At 45.1% G+C, this 23,291-nt stretch overlaps 1 protein-coding gene across 2 annotated transcripts in view; it reads right to left on the bottom strand.

Moving 5' to 3' along the window:
• LOC139750155 (uncharacterized) overlaps positions 1-23,291 on the bottom strand; it is a 404,835-nt gene that overhangs the window by 29,067 nt on the left and 352,477 nt on the right. For both annotated transcript variants that reach the window (XM_071664491.1, XM_071664489.1), the window contains exons 7-8: positions 10,967-11,110; positions 8,997-9,246 (exon numbers count right to left, since the gene is read on the bottom strand). In XM_071664491.1, coding sequence (XP_071520592.1) covers positions 8,997-9,246; positions 10,967-11,110 — 394 coding nt within the window. The remainder of the gene's footprint in view (positions 1-8,996; positions 9,247-10,966; positions 11,111-23,291) is intronic.

Raw genomic sequence — 23,291 nt, 5'->3', positions numbered from 1 at the left:
TTTATTTCACTTGGCAGCTGCTGAGCTCAAACATACATACATTTCGTTTTCTTTAATCTGATCTCCTGTTGTCGCTGAACAATTGCTTTTAAAATAAGTAACCATTAATTATGACATGAAAGTGTTTGTTTGTATGATACAATATAACCTTCATATCTACTTGACGTAGTGCTGACAGACCTAATTACTGCTCCTTTGTGTTGATACAAGTCTCCCATAACACTGATCGAGGATCCGTCAGCGTCTTGACCCGGCAGAGGGAACCCCTGCCACATACTGCAACACTCGCCACCCACTGCTGTTCAATACTGATTCCTTATTTTTGCCATTAATTCAGGAGAGAACTAATTTGTGCAGCAGCAGGAGACGGTAGACTGGTGCAGGGGTGTTACCTGCCAAATTCAGTAGTGTTGAGGTTGTCAGACTCTCGAACACAAGCAGGACTCATGGGTGGTTATTTGGGATGGTGTTGCTTGACCTGGCTCTCAAGGATCAGGTCAGATGTTAAACTAGTGTATCCGACGGTCGTGCCATCATGCTTAAGGGTCGTAGCCTTGTGCTCAAGAGTTGTGCCGTCGTGCTCAAGGGTCGTACTTAAGTCCGGCTTCAAGTTAACTGTTTCACTGTCTCAAGGGGGCAATTGGGGAGGGGACATACATGGTTTAATATAATAGTTTCATGGTTAAGTTTTTCTTCTTGTTACAAGAGATCTTTTGTCTCGACATGTAAATAACACGACACTTTCTCTAAATCTCTCATCATCATCATCATTATCATCCACGCAGTCCTGGTGTGTGGAGGCTGTTCCTCATAGTTATTTACAAGTTATAAGTCAGTATCGAATTTTACGAAATGTCAGGAGGAAAACATCGATAAGGGAAGTGTCTTGAGCGAACAACTCGTCCCTGACGGGAGGCTGCCTCTGAAGCCACGATAAACACAGGTCAACAGACACAGGTCAAACAGTTCGCTGTGTTCATCCTGTCAGACCTCACAATGGGTATGATCGTGTTCGCCTCCTGCCAGACGTCGCCGCCCTCAGCCACTAAATCAGATCAAATCAGAAAATTTCTTACGTTCTCTACGACTTTGCCAACCCTCATCCACTCCCTACACACACACACACACACACACACACACACACACACACACACACACACACACACTGTGTCGGCTGAATGAAAAAGATATACGCTCACTCTCATATCCTTGCCTGCCCCTCCCCCACCCAACTTCTCCCTTACCTTATTAAATTCCCTCCCACCTCCAGCCGCCTCCCCCTCCACCACCGCCGACAGCAGTGCAGGGGTGTTGAACATTTAATCATGACACTTGTGTCGTGGACAATCGTGAGCTGGACGGTGCAGGTCCGTCCTAAATCTATATGACAATGACATATAGCATTTAGCGACACTCTTATGTTCCTTCCACGAGCGTGTGACATCCTGCCATCCTCTAGATGAGGTTGTTAGGGGACCTAAATACACGCAAGAGGTAATGATGGAAGTCTTTAATCTTATTGCACATGACTGCTAGAGACTGAGTGTGAACGAATGTGGCCTTATTTGTCTGTTTCTGGCGCTTTCCTCACTCATTCTCTCCATGTGTCCAAACCATTTCAACACACCATCATCTGCTCTCTCAACCACACTCCCCTCACTACCACACATCGCTCCCACCCCTTCACCAACCCCTCGATCAAACCACCTCACACCACATATTGTCGTTAAACACACCTCCAACACATCCACCCTCCTCCGCACAACCCTATCTATAGCCCACGCCTCGCAACCATATAACATTTTTGGAGCAGCTATTCCTTCAAACATACCCATTTTTGCTCTCCGAGATAACGTTATGCTCTCGCCTTCCACACATTCTTCAACGCTCCCAGAACCTTCGCCCCCTCCTACATCCTGCAACTCACTTCCGCTTCCATGGTTCCATCCGCCGGTAAGTCCACTCCAAAACATCCAAAACACTTCACTTCCTCCAGTTTCTCTCCACTCAAACTCATCTCCCAACCAACTTGTCCCTTAACCCAACTAAACCCAACAACCTAGCTCCTGTTCACATTCACACTCAATTCTCCCCTTTCACACACTTCACCAAACTCAGTCACCACCTTCTGCAGTTCCCACCCGAATCAGCCACCAGCACTGTATCATCAGCGAACAACAACTGACTCACTTCCAATGCCCTCTCATCCACAACAGACTGCATACTAGCCCATCTCTTCAAAACTCGTGCCTTTACCTACCTAACCACCCCATCCATAAACAAATTAAACAACCATGGATACATCACGCATCCCTGCTGCAAAACGACATTCACTGGGAACTAATCACATTCCTCTCTTCCTACTCGTACACATGCCTTACATCCTTGGTAAAAACCTTTCAATGCTTCTAGCAACTTACCTCCCACACCATATACTTTTAAAACTCTACCCACTCTATCATATGCCTTCTCCAGATCCATAAATGCTACGTACAAATCCATCTGTTTTCCAAAGTATTTCTCATACACAGTTTTCAAAGCAAACACCTGATCCACACCCGCTTCTGAAACCACACTGCTGAAGGGGGTGGGATGCTATTTCATGTGTGGCAGGGTGGAAATGAATGAAGGCAGCAAATATGAATATGTACATGTGTACACATGTATATGTCTGTGTATGTATGTGAATGCATACGTTGAAATGTATATGTATGTATATGTGCGTGTATGGGCGTTTATGTATAAACATATGTATGTGGGGGGTTGGGCCACTCCTCGTTTGTTTCCCTGCGCTACCTCGCTGACACGGCAGACGGCGATTAAGCATAATAAACAGAATAGATAATATACATACATTTTATTTTTTTTCTTTGTCGCTGTCTCCAGCGTTTGCGAGGTAGCGCAAGGAAACAGACGAAAGAAATGGCCCAACCCACCCCCATACACATGTATATACATACGTCCACACACGCAAATATACATACCTACACAGCTTTCCATGGTTTACCCCAGACGCTTCACATGCCCTGATTCAATCCACTGACAGCACGTCAACCCCGGTATACCACATCGCTCCAATTCACTCTATTCCTTGCCCTCCTTTCACCCTCCTGCATGTTCAGGCCCCGATCACTCAAAATCTTTTTCACTCCATCTTTCCACCTCCAATTTGGTCTCCCTCTTCTCCTCGTTCCCTCCACCTCCGACACATATATCCTCTTGGTCAATCTTTCCTCACTCATTCTCTCCATGTGCCCAAACCATTTCAAAACACCCTCTTCTGCTCTCTCAACCACGCTCTTTTTATTTCCACACATCTCTCTTACCCTTACGTTACTTACTCGATCAAACCACCTCACATCACACATCGTCCTCAAACATCTCATTTCCAGCACATCCATCCTCCTGCGCACCACTCTATCCATAGCCTACGCCTCGCAACCATACATCATTGTTGGAACCACTATTCCTTCAAACATACCCATTTTTGCTTTCCGAGATAATGTTCTCGACTTCCACACATTCTTCAAGGCTCCCAGAATTTTCGCCCCCTCCCCCATCCTATGATCCACTTCCGCTTCCATGGTTCCATCCGCTGCCAGATCCACTCCCAGATATCTAAAACACTTTACTTCCTCCAGTTTTTCTCCATTCAAACTCACCTCCCAATTGACTTGACCCTCAACCCTACTGTACCTAATAACCTTGCTCTTATTCACATTTACTCTTAACTTTCTTCTTTCACACACTTTACCAAACTCAGTCACCAGCTTCTGCAGTTTCTCACATGAATCAGCCACCAGCGCTGTATCATCAGCGAACAACAACTGACTCACTTCCCAAGCTCTCTCATCCCCAACAGACTTCATACTTGCCCCTCTTTCCAAAAACTCTTGCATTCACCTCCCTAACAACCCCATCCATAAACAAATTAAACAACCAGGCGTGGAAGCATGGAAGCCGGTCGGACATCGGTGGATGACGTTTTTTCTGATATAGTGTTCTTGTGATACAGTGACACAATCTGATTTAGACTGTAACATACATAGTGTTTAACGGTGTAAGAGGAGTTAGTGCAGTCTTTCATAAACTTCTACAATCGTCTCGGATTTCGGTTATCATATAATGGTGAGCTAAAGGAGGCTCACTTAAAAGCCAGTGCTATGAAGGCGTGTGATTCCTTTGCCAAAAGGACTCCTCTTCGCCAACGGAACTACCTTGGCCCACCAGTGATGCTACTACGTGTGTGAATCAAGAACCATTGCAACACAAACCTTGCCAGGTGGTAGAGTGTCCCGCAGTGTATCGAGACAGACTTCCCCAGAACTTTTTTTAAAGGGGAAGTAAATGTTTATAGTTGTGTTACTGGAGTGATAGTTTTCATACATGGTACTTTGACAAGAAAATAGTGAAATTGGAAAAAATGTAGCTTAGACATTGAAGCTTATTGATACAGTGGTTAAATTGATGAGAACTACTATTGACGTTTGTGTAAATAAATTAAACATTTCCTTTTTCCATAGCCAGAGGTTGAACCATTATGTGACATTCATTTTTTTCATTTCATTTCAAGCTAGAAGTTTCAGTTTTCTAAATTGTTTCTTACATTTTTCATATGTATATATATGTATGTGTGTGTGTGTATATGTGCGTGTGTGTGTGTATATGTGCGTATGTGTGTGTATGTGTGTGTATGTGTATATATATATATATATATATATATATATATATATATATATATATATATATATATATATATATATCCCTGGGAATAGGGGAGAAAGAATACTTCCCACGTATTCCCTGCGTGTCGTAGAAGGCGACTAAAAGGGGAGGGAGCGGGGGGCTGGAAATCCTCCCCTCTCGTTTTTTTTTTTTTTTTAATTTTTCCAAAGAAGGAACAGAGAAGGGGGCCAGGTGAGGATATTCCCTCAAAGGCCCAGTCCTCTGTTCTTAACGCTACCTCGCTATCGCGGGAGATGGCAAATAGTATGAAAAAAAAAAAAAAAAAAAATATATATATATATATATATATATATATATATATATATATATATATATATATATATATATATTATCCCTGGGGATAGGGGTGAAAGAATACTTCCCACGCATTCCTCGCGTGTCGTAGAAAGCGACTAGAGGGGACGGGAGCGTGGGGCCAGAAATCCTCCCCTCCTTGTACTTTTTTATCTTTCTAAAATGGGAAATATACATATATATATATATATATATATATATATATATATATATATATATATATATATATATATATATATATCATCCCTGGGGATAGGGAGAAAGATATATTATCCCTGGGGATAGGAAGGGGACGGGAGCGGGGGGGGGGGGGGGCTAGAAACCCTCCCGTCCTTGTATTTCAACTTTCTAAAAGGGGAAACACAAGAAGTCACGCGGGGAGTGCTCATCCTCCTAGAACGCTCAGATTGGGGTGTCTAAATGTGTGTGGATGTATCCAAGAAGAGAAAAAAAGGAGAGATAGGTAGTATGTTTGAGGAAAGGAACCTGAATGTTTTGGCTCTGAGTGAAACGAAGCTCAAGGGTTAAGGGGAAGAGTGGTTTGGGAATGTTTTTGGAGTAAAGTCAGGGGTTAGTGAGAGGACAAGAGCAAAGGAAGGAGTAGCACTACTTCTGAAACAGAAGTTATGGTAGTATGTGATAGAGTGTAAGAAAGTAAACTCTAGATTGATATGCGTAAAAACTGAAAGTGGATGGAGAGAGATGGGTGATTATTGGTGCATATTCACCTAAGCATGAGAAGAAAGATCATGAGAGGCAAGGGTTTTGGGAACAGCTGAGTGAGTGTGTTAGCAGTTTTGATGCACGAAACCGGGTTACAGTGATGGGTGATTTGAATGCAAAGGTGAGTAATGTGGCAGTTGAAGGAAAAATTGGTGTACATGGGGTGTTCAGTGTTGTAAATGGAAATGGTGAAGAGCTTGTACATTGTGTGCTGAAAAAGGATTGGTGATTGGGAATACTTGGTTTAAAAAGAGAGATATACGTATGCAAGTAAGAGAGAGGGCCACAGAGCGTTATTGGATTACATGTTAATTGATAGGCGCGTGAAAGAGAGACTTTTGGATGTTAATGTGCTGAGAGGTGCAACTGGAGGGATGTCTGATCATTATCTTGTGGAGGCGAAGGTGAAGATTTGTAATGGTTTTCAGAAAAGAAGAGAGAATGTTCGGGTGAAGAGAGTGGTGAGAGTAAGTGAGATTGGAAAGGAGACTTGTGTGAAGAAGTACCAGGAGAGACTGGGTGCAGAATGGAAAAAGGTGAGAGCAAAGGACATAGGGGGAGTGGGGGAGGAATGGGATGTATTTATGGAAGCAGTGATGGCTTGCGCAAAAGATGCTTGTGGCATGAGGAGCGTGGGATGTGGGCAGATTAGAAAGGGCAGTGAGTGGTGGGATGAAGAAGTAAGATTATTAGTGAAAGAGAAGAGAGAGGCATTTGGACGAGTTTTGCAGGGAAATAGGGCAAATGACTTGGAGATTATAAAACAAAGAGGCAGGAGGTGAAGAGAAAGGTGCAAGAGGTGAAAATGAGGGCAAATGAGAGTTCGGTTGAGAGAGTATCATTAAATTCTAGGGAGAATAAAAAGATGTTTTGGAAGGAGGTATATAAAGTGGGTAATACAAGAGAACAAATGGGAACACCGGTGAAGGGGGCTAATGGGGAGGTAATAACAAGTAGTGGTGATGTGAGAAGATGGAGGGAGTACTTTGAAGGTTTGTTGAATGTGTTCGATGATAGAGTGGCAGATATAGGGTGTTTTGGTCGAGGTGTTGTGCGAAGTGAGAGGGTTAGGGAGAATGATTTGGTAAACAGAGAAGAGGTAGTGAAAGCTTTGCGGAAGATGAAAGCCGGCAAGGCGGCGGATTTGAATGGTTTTGCAGTGGAACTTATTAACAAAGGGGGTGACAGTGTTGTTGACTGGTTGGTAAGGATATTTAATGTATGTATGGCTCATGGTGATGTGCCCGAGGGTTGGCGGAATGCATTCATAGTGCCATTGTACAAAGGCAAAGGGGATAAAGGTGAGTGTTCAAATTTCAGAGGTATAAGTTTGTTGAGTATTCCTGGTAAATTATATGGGAGGGTATTGATTGAGAGGGTGAAGGCATGTACAAAGCATCAGATTCGGGAAGAGCAGTGTGGTTTCAGAAGTGGTAGAGGAGGTGTGGATCAGGTGTTTGCTTTGAAGAATGTATGTGAGAAATACTTAGAAAATCAAATGGATTTGTATGTAGCATTTGCGGATCTGGAGAATGCATACGAAAAAGTTGATACAGATGCTCTTTGGAAGGTATTAAGAATATATGGTGTGGGAGGCAAGTTGCCAGAAGCAGTGAAAAGTTCTTATCGAGGATGTAAGGCATGTGTACGAGTAGGAAGAGAGGAAAGTGATTGGTTCTCAGTGAATGTCGGTTTGCGGCAAGGGTGCGTGATGTCTCCATGGTTGTTTGTTTACGGATGGGGTTGTTAGGGAGGTGAATGCAAAAGTTTTGGAGAGAAGGGCAAGTATGCAGTCTGTTGTGGATGAGAGGGCTTGGGAAGTGAGTTAGTTGTTGTTCGCTGATGATACAGCGCTGGTGGCTGATTCGGGTGAGAAACTGCAGAAGCTGGTCACTGAGTTTGGAAAAGTGTGTGAAAGAAGAACGTTGAGAGTAAATGTGAATAAGAGCAAGGTTATTAAGTACAGAAGGGTTGAGGGTCAAGTCATTTGGGAAGTAAGTTTGAAAGGAGAAAAACTGGAGGAAGGGAAGTGTATTAGATATCTGGGAGTGGATTTGGCAGCGTATGGAACCATGGAAGGTGAAATGAATCATAGGGTGGAGGAGGGGGCGAAAATTCTGGGAGCGTTGAAGAATGTGTGGAAGTCGAAAGCATTATCTCGGAAAGCAAAAATGGGTATGTTTGAAGGAATAGTGGTTCCAACAATGTTATATGGTTGCGAGGCGTGGGCTATGGATAGAGTTGTGCGCAGGAGGGTGGATGTGCTGGAAATGAGATGTTTGAGGACAATATGTGGTGTGAGGTGGTTTGATCGAGTAAGTAATGTAAGGGTAAGAGAGATGTGTGGTAATAAAAAGAGTGTGGTTGAGAGAGCAGAAGAGGGTGTTTTGAAATGGTTTGGTCACATGGAGAGAATGAGTGAGGAAAGACTGACCAAGAGAATATATGTGTCAGAGGTGGAGGGAACGAGGAGAAGTGGGAGACCAAATTGGAGATGGAAGGATGGAGTGAAAAAGATTTTGAGTGATGGGGACCTGAACATGCAGGAGGGTGAAAGGCTTGCAAGGAATAGAGTGAATTGGAACGATGTGGTATACCTGAGTCGACGTGCTGTCAGTGGATTGAACAAGGGCATGTGAAGCGTCTGGGGTAAACCATGGAAAGTTCTGTGGGGCCTGGATGTGGAAAGGGAGCTGTGGTTTCGGTGCATTATTACATGACAGCTAGAGACTGAGTGTGAACGAATGTGGCCTTTGTTGTCTTTTCCTAGCGCTACCTCGCACACATGAGGGGGGAGGGGGTTGTTATTTCATGTGTGACGGAGTGGCGATGGGAATGAATAAAGGCAGACAGTGTGAACTGTGTGCATGGGTATATATGTATGTGTCTGTGTGTGTATATATATGTGTACATTGAGATGTATAGGTATGTAATTTGCGTGTGTGGACGTGTATGTATATACATGTGTATGGGGGTGGGTTGGGCCATTTCTTTCGTCTGTTTCCTTGCGCTACCTCGCAAACGCGGGAGACAGCGACAAAGCAAAATAAATATATATATATATATATATATATATATATATATATATATATATATATATATATATATATATATATATATATGGGCTATTTCCCACTTCACCTGGGACGACCACTCATCTTCTACACTTGAGGCAGCCACCCCCCCCCCCCCCCCCCCCCCCCGCGCCTCCAATCATCCACACCAGCACTTACCTGAAGGATGGTAGTACGGGGTCAGGATGGGGACCATAACGTAACCTTGCAGGACCTCGGCGCTGCTGTTGCTGGTGTCTGTCGTCTGGCTCTCCATGTGGTCGTCTATGTGGATGTCCGTGTGACTGTCCGTGTGGATGTCCGTATGACCGTCCGTGTGGCTGTCAGTTTGAGTGTCCGTGTGGCCGACGTCGGGGCAGCTCAGGTCATCCTGGGCGTTCTCAGGCGCCGCCGTGTTGCTCTCCGTCAGCTGAGTGAGGGAGATAAAGTAACTGGTTTGTAAACATTTGGATTCTTTTTCTTTGTTCTTGAATCCGTGAGGTAGTGGCATTCCAGCTCTTCACAGAGAAAAATTACTAATTATTTGAGAATTATGGAAAAGATCATTTTTCTTTGGGTTCTGAGGAACAAGAATCTATAAAACTCTAGATTTAAAAACTGCTTTGACAGCTTCTCATTTATGCCAAAATTCTCAGAAGAACTTCAAGATAACGAAGTCTTCAGTAAAGAAAAAATGATAAAGAAACATTCAGGTGGTTAAGGAAGTCATCCTAATCTACAGCTTCCTTCAGCATAGTACAGAACCTGAGGGTGTGTAGGAGGGGTGGGACCTGAGGGGTGTGTGGAGGAAGTAGGTATTGGGTGTAAGTGTGGGTAGGTAGCGGCTGCCCCGTCAGGATAAAGGCCGATCATCAACACACACCAGCCAGGGAGGGAAGGTACCTCCTCGCCGCATGACACCGAGGATGGAACAAGGACAACAGAGCACCGTGGCAGGTGTAGTGTCCTTAACATGGTCTTAACTATTATTCCATTGAAAATTCTTTTATGTTTTTATATTTATGAAGAGTAACCATGGCGTGCTGGACAGCTGGTGTACCCGTGGAAGATGTAACGATGATGGTAACAACGAGGATATGGTAAAACTGAGTGTTGTATTTAAAGAACAAACAGATCTGTATAACAAAAGCTCCTCATATTTCAAACATATTGTGTTATCCTTATGACCTTAATAAAATCCTGGTAGGTTACCTGCTGGTATGTTGGACGTCTTGACAAAGGTCATCTACTGACGGGTTGGACGTGTTATATGACCCTCTGTGATAACTATAGCCATTACTATAACTGGTAGGGTCCACCATGGCTGTAGCCCTCAGACCATAATTCATTTACTGGTCAGAAATTTTCGCGAGGAGGTTGACAGTTCATGAGTATTTCCCTCAATGACATGGGGTTAGGTTGCTCACACCCCACTCATATAGTCATCAAACTTATATAGAATAAGTGAACTAAAGAAAAATATATCTTATAATTTGAGAAAATAAATGAGGTAATAGTCAATTAACTTGTAAATATATTGCCCAGGAGGAGTGGGTGAGCAGCGTTCACACACATACACACATACACACACACACATGTACATATATATACATAATCACAAAAGTATAAGTAGACATATTTTGCTTGTTTAACGGACAGAAGAATAAACATATATAAAAAAGATACAGAAATAGAGAGACTGACCAACAAGCAGGATGAGACAGACACAGGCAGATACGAGAGAGAGAGAGAGAGAGAGAGAGAGAGAGAGAGAGAGAGAGAGAGAGAGAGAGAGAGAGAGAGAGAGAGAATTGTACTTAAATCCATCAATTATATTCATACTCTCAAACGTACGGTAAAGAAACAAAATCCAGAGCAGATCAACGAATTCAAGTTCAAATTCTGGAAGATCAGAGAAGCTAGAGGGAAGGAACAGCACAGAGCCACAGGAGGAATATGGCAAAATAATATCATCTCTGTTCCACAGTAACCACACATGGAACAACACCCTCTACTGCAGACGAAACAAACAATAATCATTAAAGACAAACTACCTGTCTGTGCTAAACTACCTGTCAGTGCTAAACAACCTGTCTGTGCCAAGCGACACTAGGAAAAGAATATTTAGAATAACTGAGGTGTGGTTTCACCTTGGTTGGCGTCTGGTCTGCGGTGGCAGAGGTGGTAGTGGTACTGGTGGTGGAGGTGAGGGAGGGCGCCGTCGCTTCGTGGGCGTCCGAAGGCTCTCCTGCGGGCGTAGTGGGCGTGGACGACGACTCACTCATGCTGGCGTACTGTAGAGAGAGAAGGCGGGTCGGTAACCAAGGTTAATGAAAAGATATGTAGGAAGACGACAAGTTCTGCCACAGCAGTAACTGAATAACTGACGTAGGTAGAGTGGCTTCACCACACAGACCTGCCCTCACCACACAGACCTGCCCTCATCACACAGACCTGCTTTCACCACACAGACCTGCCCTCACCACACAGACCTGCTTTCACCACACAGACCTGCCCTCACCACACAGACCTGCCCTCACCACACAGACCTGCTCTCATCACACAGACCTGCCCTCACCACACAGACCTGCCCTCATCACACAGACCTGCCCTCACCATACAGACCTGCTTTCACCACATAGACTTGCTCTCATCACACAGACCTGCCCTCACCACACAGACCTGCTTTCACCACCAGACCTGCCCTCACCACACAGACCTGCCCTCACCATACAGACCTGCTTTCACCACACAGACCTGCTCTCACCATACAGACCTGCCCTCACCACACAGACCTACCCTCACCACACAGACCTGCTCTCACCATACAGACCTGCCCTCACCACACAGACCTGCTCTCACCACACAGACCTGCTCTCATCACAAAGACCTGCCCTCACCACACAGACCTGTTCTCATCACACAGACCTGCCTTCACCCTACAAACCTGCTTTCACCACACAGACCTGCCCTCACCACACAGACCTGCCCTCACCATACAGACCTGCCCTCATCACACAGACCTGCCCTCACCACACAGACCTGCCCTCACCACACAGACCTGCTCTCACCATACAGACCTGCCCTCATCACACAGACCTGCCCTCACCATACAGACCTGCTTTCACCACACAGACCTGCCCTCACCACACAGACCTGCCCTCACCATACAGACCTGCCCTCATCACACAGACCTGCCCTCACCACACAGACCTGCTTTCACCACACAGACCTGCTCTCACCACACAGACCTGCTTTCACCAAGCAGACCTGCCCTCACCACACAGACCTGCCCTCACCACACAGACCTGCCCTCATCACACAGACCTGCCCTCACCACACAGACCTACCCCCACCACACACACCTGCCCTCACCACACAGACCTGCCCTCACCACACAGACCTGCCCTCATCACACAGACCTGCTTTCACCAAACAGACCTGCCCTCACCACACAGACCTGCTCTCACCACACAGACCTGCTCTCATCACACAGACCTGCCCTCACCACATAGACCTGCTCTCACCACAAAGACCTACCCTCACCACACAGACCTGCCCTCACCACACAGACCTGCTTTCACCAAACAGACCTGCCCTCACCACACAGACCTGCTCTCACCACACAGACCTGCTCTCATCACACAGACCTGCCCTCACCACACAGACCTGCTCTCACCACACAGACCTACCCTCACCACACAGACCTGCCCTCATCACACAGACCTGCCCTCACCACACAGACCTGCTCTCACCACACAGACCTACCCCCACCACACAGACCTGCTCTCACCACACAGACCTGCCCTCACTACACAGACCTACCCCTCACCACACAGACCTACCCTCACCACAAAGACCTACCCTCACCACACAGACCTACCCTCATCACACAGACCTGCCCTCACCACACAGACCTGCCCTCACCACAAAGACCTGCCCTCATCACACAGACTTGCGTTCACCACACAGACCTGCTCTCATCACACAGACCTGCCCTCACCACACAGACCTGCCCTCACCACACAGACGTACCCTCACCACACAGACCTGCCGTCATCACACAGACCTGCCCTCATCAAACAGACCTGCCCTCACCATAAACACCTGCCCTCACCATAAAGACCTGCCCTCACTACACAGGCCTGCCCTCACCACACAGACCTACCCCACCACACAGACCTGCTCTCACCACACAGACTGCCCTCACTACACAGACCTACCCCTCACCACACAGACCTGCCCTCACTACACAGACCTGCCCTCATCACACATACCTGCCGTCAATACACAGACCTACCCCTCACCACACAGACCAGCCCTCACCACACAGACCTACCCTCACCATACAGACCTACGCTCACCACACACACACCGTAACACACACTCTCCAGCAAAATCAGAGATGTGGGGAGGATTGTTGAGAACCCAAGTAGTAGGCAACCTCCAGAAATGTAAAGGATAAAATGATAGTATAACAACGTGGCCATCGTTAACTGGTGTGCTCAGGCGACAATTAAGTGACTTTTACATGAAGGAATTGATCAAGATCCTCAAATGACCGTATGAAGGTTAAAGGCTCTTTCGAATGTGGCTATTTTTTCAGTGCACGAGGAGTTTGGGACAGTTGCCTAAGTGACCTGTGTAGTTTTCCATCCAGCCACACAGAAGCAGAGCAGAAGTTTTCAACAGTGTCTCACCTCAACTGTGGGTGGTGCCACGACTGACTGTGGGAGAGTTTAGCGTGTGCCAGACTCGAGCAGACGCACTCACCCTCGTCATGAAACAAAGGTACCATAGGTGGTGTCATGATCAGCTGATGCATTTATTGGATAGGTCATGGACCTGTATGACTGGCTGGCCGTCAGCTCAGCTCGGCAACATCAGAGACAAACTGACGTCACATGTTTCATGACACACGAGAGCTGATCCTGGTGGTGTGAGGCCGCTAATGGAAGGTAGGATCACCGTCCACACTGGGCCACCGTAAGGAACATCACCGGAGTAACACATCAGGAACACCACACGAGAATAACATCTAGCATAAGGAACACAGCTCAAGAGTATCATCTGACATAAGGAACACCGCTGGAAGGCAACATCTAACGTAAGAAATACAATAGCAACATCCAGCGCAAGGAACAACGCTGGGGGGTGACTCAGCTTTAAGATTCGTACCTTAATGTGAAAAACAAACGTAATTGCTTTCAACCTGAGCCAGGTAGTGAAACAGGCCGAGCTGTGTCCATAGATTCACCCCCCCCCCCCCCCCACACACACACAGTATCTTTAAGACGTCCCCAGCCTCGACCATGGCCGCACACCCGCTCAGATTCCCGCGTTATTACCCATGTTGTCGTCGTCGTCCGGTAAGATCCTTCGCTTGACTTTCTCAACCCGTATTTCTCTCGTCCATCTCCCGCCGCTGCTGCTGCTGCTGCCGGCTCCTCCTGGGAACTCTTCATGTTTTATCGACCCTGGACGAACTTTCCTAGCTTCCCGTTATCTCTCTCTCTCTCTCTCTCTTCTCAATCCACTGACACACAAGGTCCACCAGGCAGCTTCTGCCACCTACAGAAAAAAGGCGGGAGATGGTGGAGTGAGGAAGACTGGGGGAGGGGAGGGGAGGGAGACGGGGAGGGGAGGGAGACCGGGGGAGGGGAGGGGAGGGAGACGGGGAGGGGAGGGGAGGGAGGCTTTGATTCTGTTGATCGAAGCCAAGATTTTTCCTTCAAACCTGGCTGCTGGTGGTGGTGGTGTGGGGGGGGGGGGGGGATGGTGGTGGTGATCGTCACTATCAAGGGGTAAATACATGTGAAGAGGAGTCCCCCCCCCCCCCCATCAGTCCCTATCAAGGGTTTGTGTGTACCTGCCAGGGACGTCACCCCCCCCCCCCCCTTCCTCCTCCTCGTGTAATTCCCTCACAGGCTAACTTGTTCTCCCCCATGGTTTACTCCCCATCCCCCCATCCCAACCCCCAAAAACCACCTCCCCGCCTCCACTCACGGGTTGACGTCTTTCCAAAAAATTCTGTGCGTCTTGCTCTGAGCACAAACCATCTTCCTTCCTTCATTCATTGACAATAGAAAGATGGAATGTCCTTCACCCTCCCTCCGCTCCACTGGCGGTACACAGATGGCTCTCCCTTTTCCCTCCACTCTCCCGCCCCATCACCACCTTACCTCAACACTCTCACCACACTCTACACCCTAACAACACACTACACCCACAGCACACACTATACTCTCACTGTACAATACACCCTCACTACGCACTTGATACTTCACAAACACACACACACACACACACACACACACACACACACACACACACACACACACACACACACACACACACACGCACACACACACACACGCACACACACACACACGCACACATCATGGGTTGGCATCACTTTAGCCAGAAGAAAGTCAACAAATACCCAGCTACTCCCAACACTGTCTGCTGCATTATTGTCTATACTTCTGTTGTTGTTGTTGTTGTTGTTGTAGCTGTACTCGTTGCAGTTGTTGTAGCCGCGGTGTTTGTGAGGAAAGCAGCGCAGGTCACCCGTTGCTGAGGACATCATTGTTCAACACTGGCCATACCCCTGGTCGAGACTTATATGGACTTCTGTTTCTTACGTTGCAGTGTGTGTGTGTGTGTGTGTGTGTGTGTGTGTGCGTGTGTGTGTGTGTGTGTGTGTGTGTGTGTGTGTGTTCAACTATTTGTACAGTGCAGGGAGAGAGTGGTCTTCACTCGTGGGGTTCACGTCTCCTGAACTTTCTATGTAACATGTAATCAATATTCTTGTGTTCCAGGGCGGGTGTTGTATCTATGTACCACTATTCTCGTCCAACATAAGGACAAAACTACAATATGTCCCAAGTTTGATCAACGAACTTATGCGCACACAGAACAAACGTAGGAGGACGGAGGAGGGTAGTAATGGTGGCAGCAGAATTACGATAGCTGAGTTAAAGGGAAAGGTCAGAGGCCTTAGATTTAATTGCCATGGAAGAGGATGACCTAATCACAACTTTTAAGAGTGGGACGGGACGGGACGGGACGGGCGGGAGTGCATGGGAAGGAAAGATGACAAGACCTGATGGTCTGTGATGATATTATCTGCTAAAGGAAAACAGGCTCACCTGTGGGAGAGGAAGGGAGAGGGGAAAGAAAGAAGTTTGGGGGAATGAAAAGCAATGGGAAAGATGACATAACAAATGGAGAGAACACAGAGAAGCAGGAGGTGTGGACAGACGAGGAAACAGATGGAGTCTTGACGAGGTGAAGGTAGAGAGGGAGGAGGTTTTGGCCCGGGTCACAGAGGGGTGAGGAGGGCCACCTCAGTGGTCCTACCCTCACCAACACGTTCCCACGGTGGCAACAACATAAACAACAGCTACAACCTAACACGTGAGAGATACCTTTAGTTGCTGCATGAGAGAGAGAGAGAGAGAGAGAGAGAGAGAGAGAGAGAGAGAGAGAGAGAGAGAGAGAGAGAGAGAGAGAGAGAGAGAGAGAGAGAGAGAGAGTGTTACAGATTAACATACACACACAGACCAGATACACCCAGTGTCAAAGCAGGGTGGTCTGGTCTTAACACTACGTATAGACTAATCAGAAAAAATAAATGCAGTCCCCTTAAAAGCAGTAGAAGAAGAGAAAAGCAAAGCAAAGGTTCTCTCTCCAAACCCTCCCCCCCCTACCCCGCAATACTCCGGACGGGAAACAGGTAGAAAAAAATACCTTGCAGGACTAATGTGTCTGAAAGATTTTTATCGGAAAGTCACATGGTATAATGAACCAGAATATGTCATGCATTCCATCATTGACGACATGGATCTCTACTTTATTTCATATAGACACTAGTAAGGATAGTCTTGAGCTTCAGTCTCTCGACTTACCATGTCTATATTAATCCTAATGCTGAAGAATGATCAAATGATTCTTCCTCTCTCAAAGTAGGTGGCATGGGTAAATCAAGGTTGCTGCAGCCTGGCCTGGGAGAGATCAGTGGTTGAGAGGGTAGCATGATATACCATTAAGTTATGATGAGTGATTAAATGAGAGTGACTAGTGACGATCAAGCCTAATTGTGAAGATATTATGATAGTCGCCGTGAACAACATATTCTGGGATCTTATTCCACGCATCAATAATGTCGTTGGTAAAGAAATATTTCGTCCAGTCCAGATTAACTCGCTGACCTGTAAGCTCTAGTCCAATTTCCCTCCTTGGTAATGCTGGCGATAATGTGAAGAAATCTTCTATACAAACGTTGTTGAATCCTTTAAGTATTTCAAAACATTCGGTTATTTTGCCTCGGAGACGCTTCTTGCTAAGGAATAATAAGTTAATTCTCGCAGTCTCTCCTCGTATGGTTTGATGTGCAAAGAAGGAATCAATTTAGTTGATCTTCGCTGCACTACTTCCAATTCAAGAATATTCTTGCTTAAGTGGGGAGCCCAAAACTGCACTACATACTCGAGGTGTGGTCTAACTAGATTGAAGTAAGGATAGTGGCAATATCACATCCAAACTCTTCTATGAAAAGATTCTCTTAATAAATCTTAACATCCTATTTGGTGTAGAAGGTCTACAATGTTTCCATTATCTGTAAATGTTGCATCGAATAGTTTAAGATCTCATGCGCTTGCATATTACTGCATTCATATTTTGTTTTTCTCGATATTTCATAATCTTCCTTCGTCTCCTGCTAACAGGGAATCACTTCTTTACAGGTTCGGTACCAAACTTTCTAGCTTTATTCGTGACCAGATTCTGGTGTATGTCTTACATTAGCATGTCAGTCCAGACAGACAGTGAGTGGTCCCGGTCGTTGGCAGTAGTGTGGCACAGTGGAATGTGAATGGTGTTTACACATATGCCCGTCGTGAAATGCTATACTACCACATATATGTCGTCTAATTAAAGAGAGAACACTGAAGTGTCAATATTATCATTTATTCTTTTTGAAGATTCTCAGAATCCATCATTCCATCGTTGAAGATTCTCAGAATCCATCCTTCCATCGTTGAAGGTACTTTGCTTGTGGCTGCTGGAGGTAGTTACTCTTTGATCTTGTAATTTCTTCTTGATATTATGATGTTTATTTGTATGTGTCTTTGTATGTATGTGTCTTCCATTGTCTCCATGATGACCAGACATGAAACCGGACTTCTCATTTCACTGGTCCACCGGTGGACTCGACTGATGCAGTCTCCGCGTATCTTCAATATATTTTCATAATTAATCTGTTACTTTTTTTAAGAACGTTTCTTGAGTTTGTCGAGGGTGAACTGTGGCTCAATGAGCAACGATCCATACAGCTTTAGGTGTAATGCGCTCATTTTCCTATGGTTGGTAAAGTTTCGCTTTTCCGTACGATGATGCGTGTCTATGGCCTCTTACTTTGTCCATGCGACGATGGATCAGGAAGCTCTTGTTATGAGCTTTGTATAAGGAGAGACCTGCTACTCCTGGTGAGAGGACCTTGCTGCTCGTTTTCCTTTCATTTAACTGGAGTTTACAGTCAGTATCATCCAGTTCTTCAGACTGGCTGGTCTGTCTCTCTGCGTCGTAAGCTATTTGTTCAAGGTCAACAAATAACGTCCTTTTGTTACAGGATCTCCGCGCTCGCTCTAGTCAGGAACTCTTGTGTTTCTTTTCTAACTGGTTCATGTACGGTAAATACTTAGTACATGTGGGTACATGTGTGTTTCATGTATAGCGCATGCGTGAAGCACTTTTATGGTCCATACATTTCTAGATATGTTGGTGTAACGCCATTCTTGATCACTTCTCTTTACTATCAGTAGTTCACTGTTTATTTCTTTTCACTATATTCGTCCACTTCAAATCATGTTTGGTAAAGTCCTGATCAAGGTGGCGGACGATCTGCAGTTGTTGTATGATCCAGGCTTGTCTATACCTCGACTACGATGTCACATAGGTAGTGTGTCTGAGATGGCGATGTGGGACATGTAATCTTCATTGTTTCTCCAGACCAGAAATTCATCCAACAGTGGAAACAAGACCATGTTGAGGTACGAGATGTGGCTGGTCATCGCGCGGGTGGCGACGGCAGCCCCACGACCCGTCGCCTGGTATCAACTATTTCCTCCTGGCATGTGACAGCTCCGGCCTCCACAGATACCTGTTGTAACACTAAGCCATCTAAATATACACACAGATAATGGCTACACGGTCGCCGAGATACGAACCAGGGGCTGCTGACTGCATGTCTGATGGTCCGGTAGCACGAGTGGAACAAGAGACCCTGGGAGAAGCTGGTCGGTCGCATGATGATAGATGACTCAAGCGGATGATGTGAGATTATCATGATCTGGTTATCTAACCTGGCAAGTGTTCAAGGGCCGTGGTGGAGTCTGTGTCTACCTCGGTGTGTAAGGCATATATATATATATATATATATATATATATATATATATATATATATATATATATATATATATATATATATATATATATATATATACATTTAACTATATATATTTATCTAAATAAATAAATAAATAAATATATATATATATATATATATATATATATATATATATATATATATATATATATATATATATATATATATATTTTTTTTTTTTTTTTTTTTTTTTTTTGCCGCTGTCTCCCGCGTTTGCGAGGTAGCGCAAGGAAACAGACGAAAGAAATGGCCCAACCCACCCCCATACACATGTATATACATACGTCCACACACGCAAATATACATACCTACACAGCTTTCCATGGTTTACCCCAGACGCTTCACATGCCTTGATTCAATCCACTGACAGCACGTCAACACCGGTATACCACATCGCTCCAATTCACTCTATTCCTTGCCCTCCTTTCACCCTCCTGCATGTTCAGGCCCCGATCACACAAAATCTTTTTCACTCCATCTTTCCACCTCCAATTTGGTCTCCCTCTTCTCCTTGTTCCCTCCACCTCCGACACGTATATCCTCTTGGTCAATCTTTCCTCACTCATTCTCTCCATGAGACCAAACCATTTCAAAACACCCTCTTCTGCTCTCTCAACCACGCTCTTTTTATTTCCACACATCTCTCTTACCCTTACGTTACTTACTCGATCAAACCACCTCACACCACACATTGTCCTCAAACATCTCATTTCCAGCACATCCATCCTCCTGCGCACAACTCTATCCATAGTCCACGCCTCGCAACCATACAACATTGTTGGAACCACTATTCCTTCAAACATACCCATTTTTGCTTTCCGAGATAATGTTCTCGACTTCCACACATTCTTCAAGGCCCCCAGAATTTTCGCCCCCTCCCCCACCCTATGATCCACTTCCGCTTCCATGGTTCCATCCGCTGCCAGATCCACTCCCAGATATCTAAAACACTTCACTTCCTCCAGTTTTTCTCCATTCAAACTCACCTCCCAATTGACTTGACCCTCAACCCTACTGTACCTAATAACCTTGCTCTTATTCACATTTACTCTTAACTTTCTTCTTTCACACACTTTACCAAACTCAGTCACCAGCTTCTGCAGTTTCTCACATGAATCAGCCACCAGCGCTGTATCATCAGCGAACAACAACTGACTCACTTCCCAAGCTCTCTCATCCCCAACAGACTTCATACTTGCCCCTCTTTCCAAAACTCTTGCATTCACCTCCCTAACAACCCCATCCATAAACAAATTAAACAACCATGGAGACATCACACACCCCTGCCGCAAACCTACATTCACTGAGAACCAATCACTTTCCTCTCTTCCTACACGTACACATGCCTTACATCCTCGATAAAAACTTTTCACTGCTTCTAACAACTTGCCTCCCACACCATATATTCTTAATACCTTCCACAGAGCATCTCTATCAACTCTATCATATGCCTTCTCCAGATCCATAAATGCTACATACAAATCCATTTGCTTTCCTAAGTATTTCTCACATACATTCTTCAAAGCAAACACCTGATCCACACATCCTCTACCACTTCTGAAACCACACTGCTCTTCCCCAATCTGATGCTCTGTACATGCCTTCACCCTCTCAATCAATACCCTCCCATATAATTTGCCAGGAATACTCAACAAACTTATACCTCTGTAATTTGAGCACTCACTCTTATCCCCTTTGCCTTTGTACAATGGCACTATGCACGCATTCCGCCAATCCTCAGGCACCTCACCATGAGTCATACATACATTAAATAACCTTACCAACCAGTCAACAATACAGTCACCCCCTTTTTTTATAAATTCCACTGCAATACCATCCAAACCTGCTGCCTTGCCGGCTTTCATCTTCCGCAAAGCTTTTACTACCTCTTCTCTGTTTACCAAATCATTTTCCCTAACCCTCGCACTTTGCACACCACCTCGACCAAAACACCCTATATCTGCCACTCTATCATCACACACATTCAACAAACCTTCAAAATACTCACTCCATCTCCTTCTCACATCACCACTACTTGTTATCACCTCCCCATTTACGCCCTTCACTGAAGTTCCCATTTGTTCCCTTGTCTTACGCACTTTATTTACCTCCTTCCAGAACATCTTTTTATTCTCCCTAAAATTTAATGATACTCTCTCACCCCAACTCTCATTTGCCCTTTTTTTCACCTCTTGCACCTTTCTCTTGACCTCCTGTCTCTTTCTTTTATACGTCTCCCACTCAATTTCATTTTTTCCCTGCAAAAATCGTCCAAATGCCTCTCTCTTCTCTTTCACTAATACTCTTACTTCTTCATCCCACCACTCACTACCCTTTCTAATCAACCCACCTCCCACTCTTCTCATGCCACAAGCATCTTTTGCGCAATCCATCACTGATTCGCTAAATACATCCCATTCCTCCCCCACTCCCCTTACTTCCATTGTTCTCACCTTTTTCCATTCTGTACTCAGTCTCTCCTGGTACTTCCTCACACAAGTCTCCTTCCCAAGCTCACTTACTCTGACCACCCTCTTCACCCCAACATTCACTCTTCTTTTCTGAAAACCCATACAAATCTTCACCTTTGCCTCCACAAGATAATGATCAGACATCCCTCCAGTTGCACCTCTCAGCACATTAACATCCAAAAGTCTCTCTTTCGCGCGCCTGTCAATTAACACGTGATCCAATAACGCTCTCTGGCCATCTCTCCTACTTACATAAGTATATATATATATATATATATATATATATATATATATATATATATATATATATATATATATATATATACATTTAACTATATATGAAGAAGTAAGAGTATTAGTGAAAGAGAAGAGAGAGGCATTTGGACGATTTTTGCAGGGAAAAAATGCAATTGAGTGGGAGATGTATAAAAGAAAGAGACAGGAGGTCAAGAGAAAGGTGCAAGAGGTGAAAAAAAGGGCAAATGAGAGTTGGGGTGAGAGAGTATCATTAAATTTAAGGGAGAATAAAAAGATGTTCTGGAAGGAGGTAAATAAAGTGCGTAAGACAAGGGAGCAAATGGGAACTTCGGTGAAGGGCGCAAGTGGGGAGGTGATAACAAGTAGTGGTGATGTGAGAAGGAGATGGAGTGAGTATTTTGAAGGTTTGTTGAATGTGTTTGATGATAGAGTGGCAGATATAGGGTGTTTTGGTCGAGGTGGTGTGCAAAGTGAGAGGGTTAGGGAAAATGATTTGGTAAACAGAGAAGAGGTAGTAAAAGCTTTGCGGAAGATGAAAGCCGGCAAGGCAGCAGGTTTGGATGGTATTGCAGTGGAATTTATTAAAAAAGGGGGTGACTGTATTGTTGACTGGTTGGTAAGGTTATTTAATGTATGTATGACTCATGGTGAGGTGCCTGAGGATTGGCGGAATGCGTGCATAGTGCCATTGTACAAAGGCAAAGGGGATAAGAGTGAGTGCTCAAATTACAGAGGTATAAGTTTGTTGAGTATTCCTGGTAAATTATATGGGAGAGTATTGATTGAGTGGGTGAAGGCATGTACAGAGCATCAGATTGGGGAAGAGCAGTGTGGTTTTAGAAGTGGTAGAGGATGTGTGGATCAGGTGTTTGCTTTGAAGAATGTATGTGAGAAATACTTAGAAAAGCAAATGGATTTGTATGTAGCATTTATGGATCTGGAGAAGGCATACGATAGAGTTGATAGAGATGCTCTGTGGAAGGTATTAAGAATATATGGTGTGGGAGGAAAGTTGTTAGAAGCAGTGAAAAGTTTTTATCGAGGATGTAAGGCATGTGTACGTGTAGGAAGAGAGGAAAGTGATTGGTTCTCAGTGAATGTAGGTTTGCGGCAGGGGTGTGTGATGTCTCCATGGTTGTTTAATTTGTTTATGGATGGGGTTGTTAGGGAGGTAAATGCAAGAGTCCTGGAAAGAGGGGCAAGTATGAAGTCTGTTGGGGATGAGAATGCTTGGGAAGTGAGTCAGTTGTTGTTCGCTGATGATACAGCGCTGGTGGCTGATTCATGTGAGAAACTGCA

The sequence above is a fragment of the Panulirus ornatus genome, chromosome 9 (assembly GCF_036320965.1).
Source record: "Panulirus ornatus isolate Po-2019 chromosome 9, ASM3632096v1, whole genome shotgun sequence".
NCBI lineage: Eukaryota > Metazoa > Arthropoda > Malacostraca > Decapoda > Palinuridae > Panulirus > Panulirus ornatus.
The sequence above is the reverse complement of the archived record's forward strand: the minus strand, read 5'-3'. Positions and strand labels throughout refer to the sequence as shown.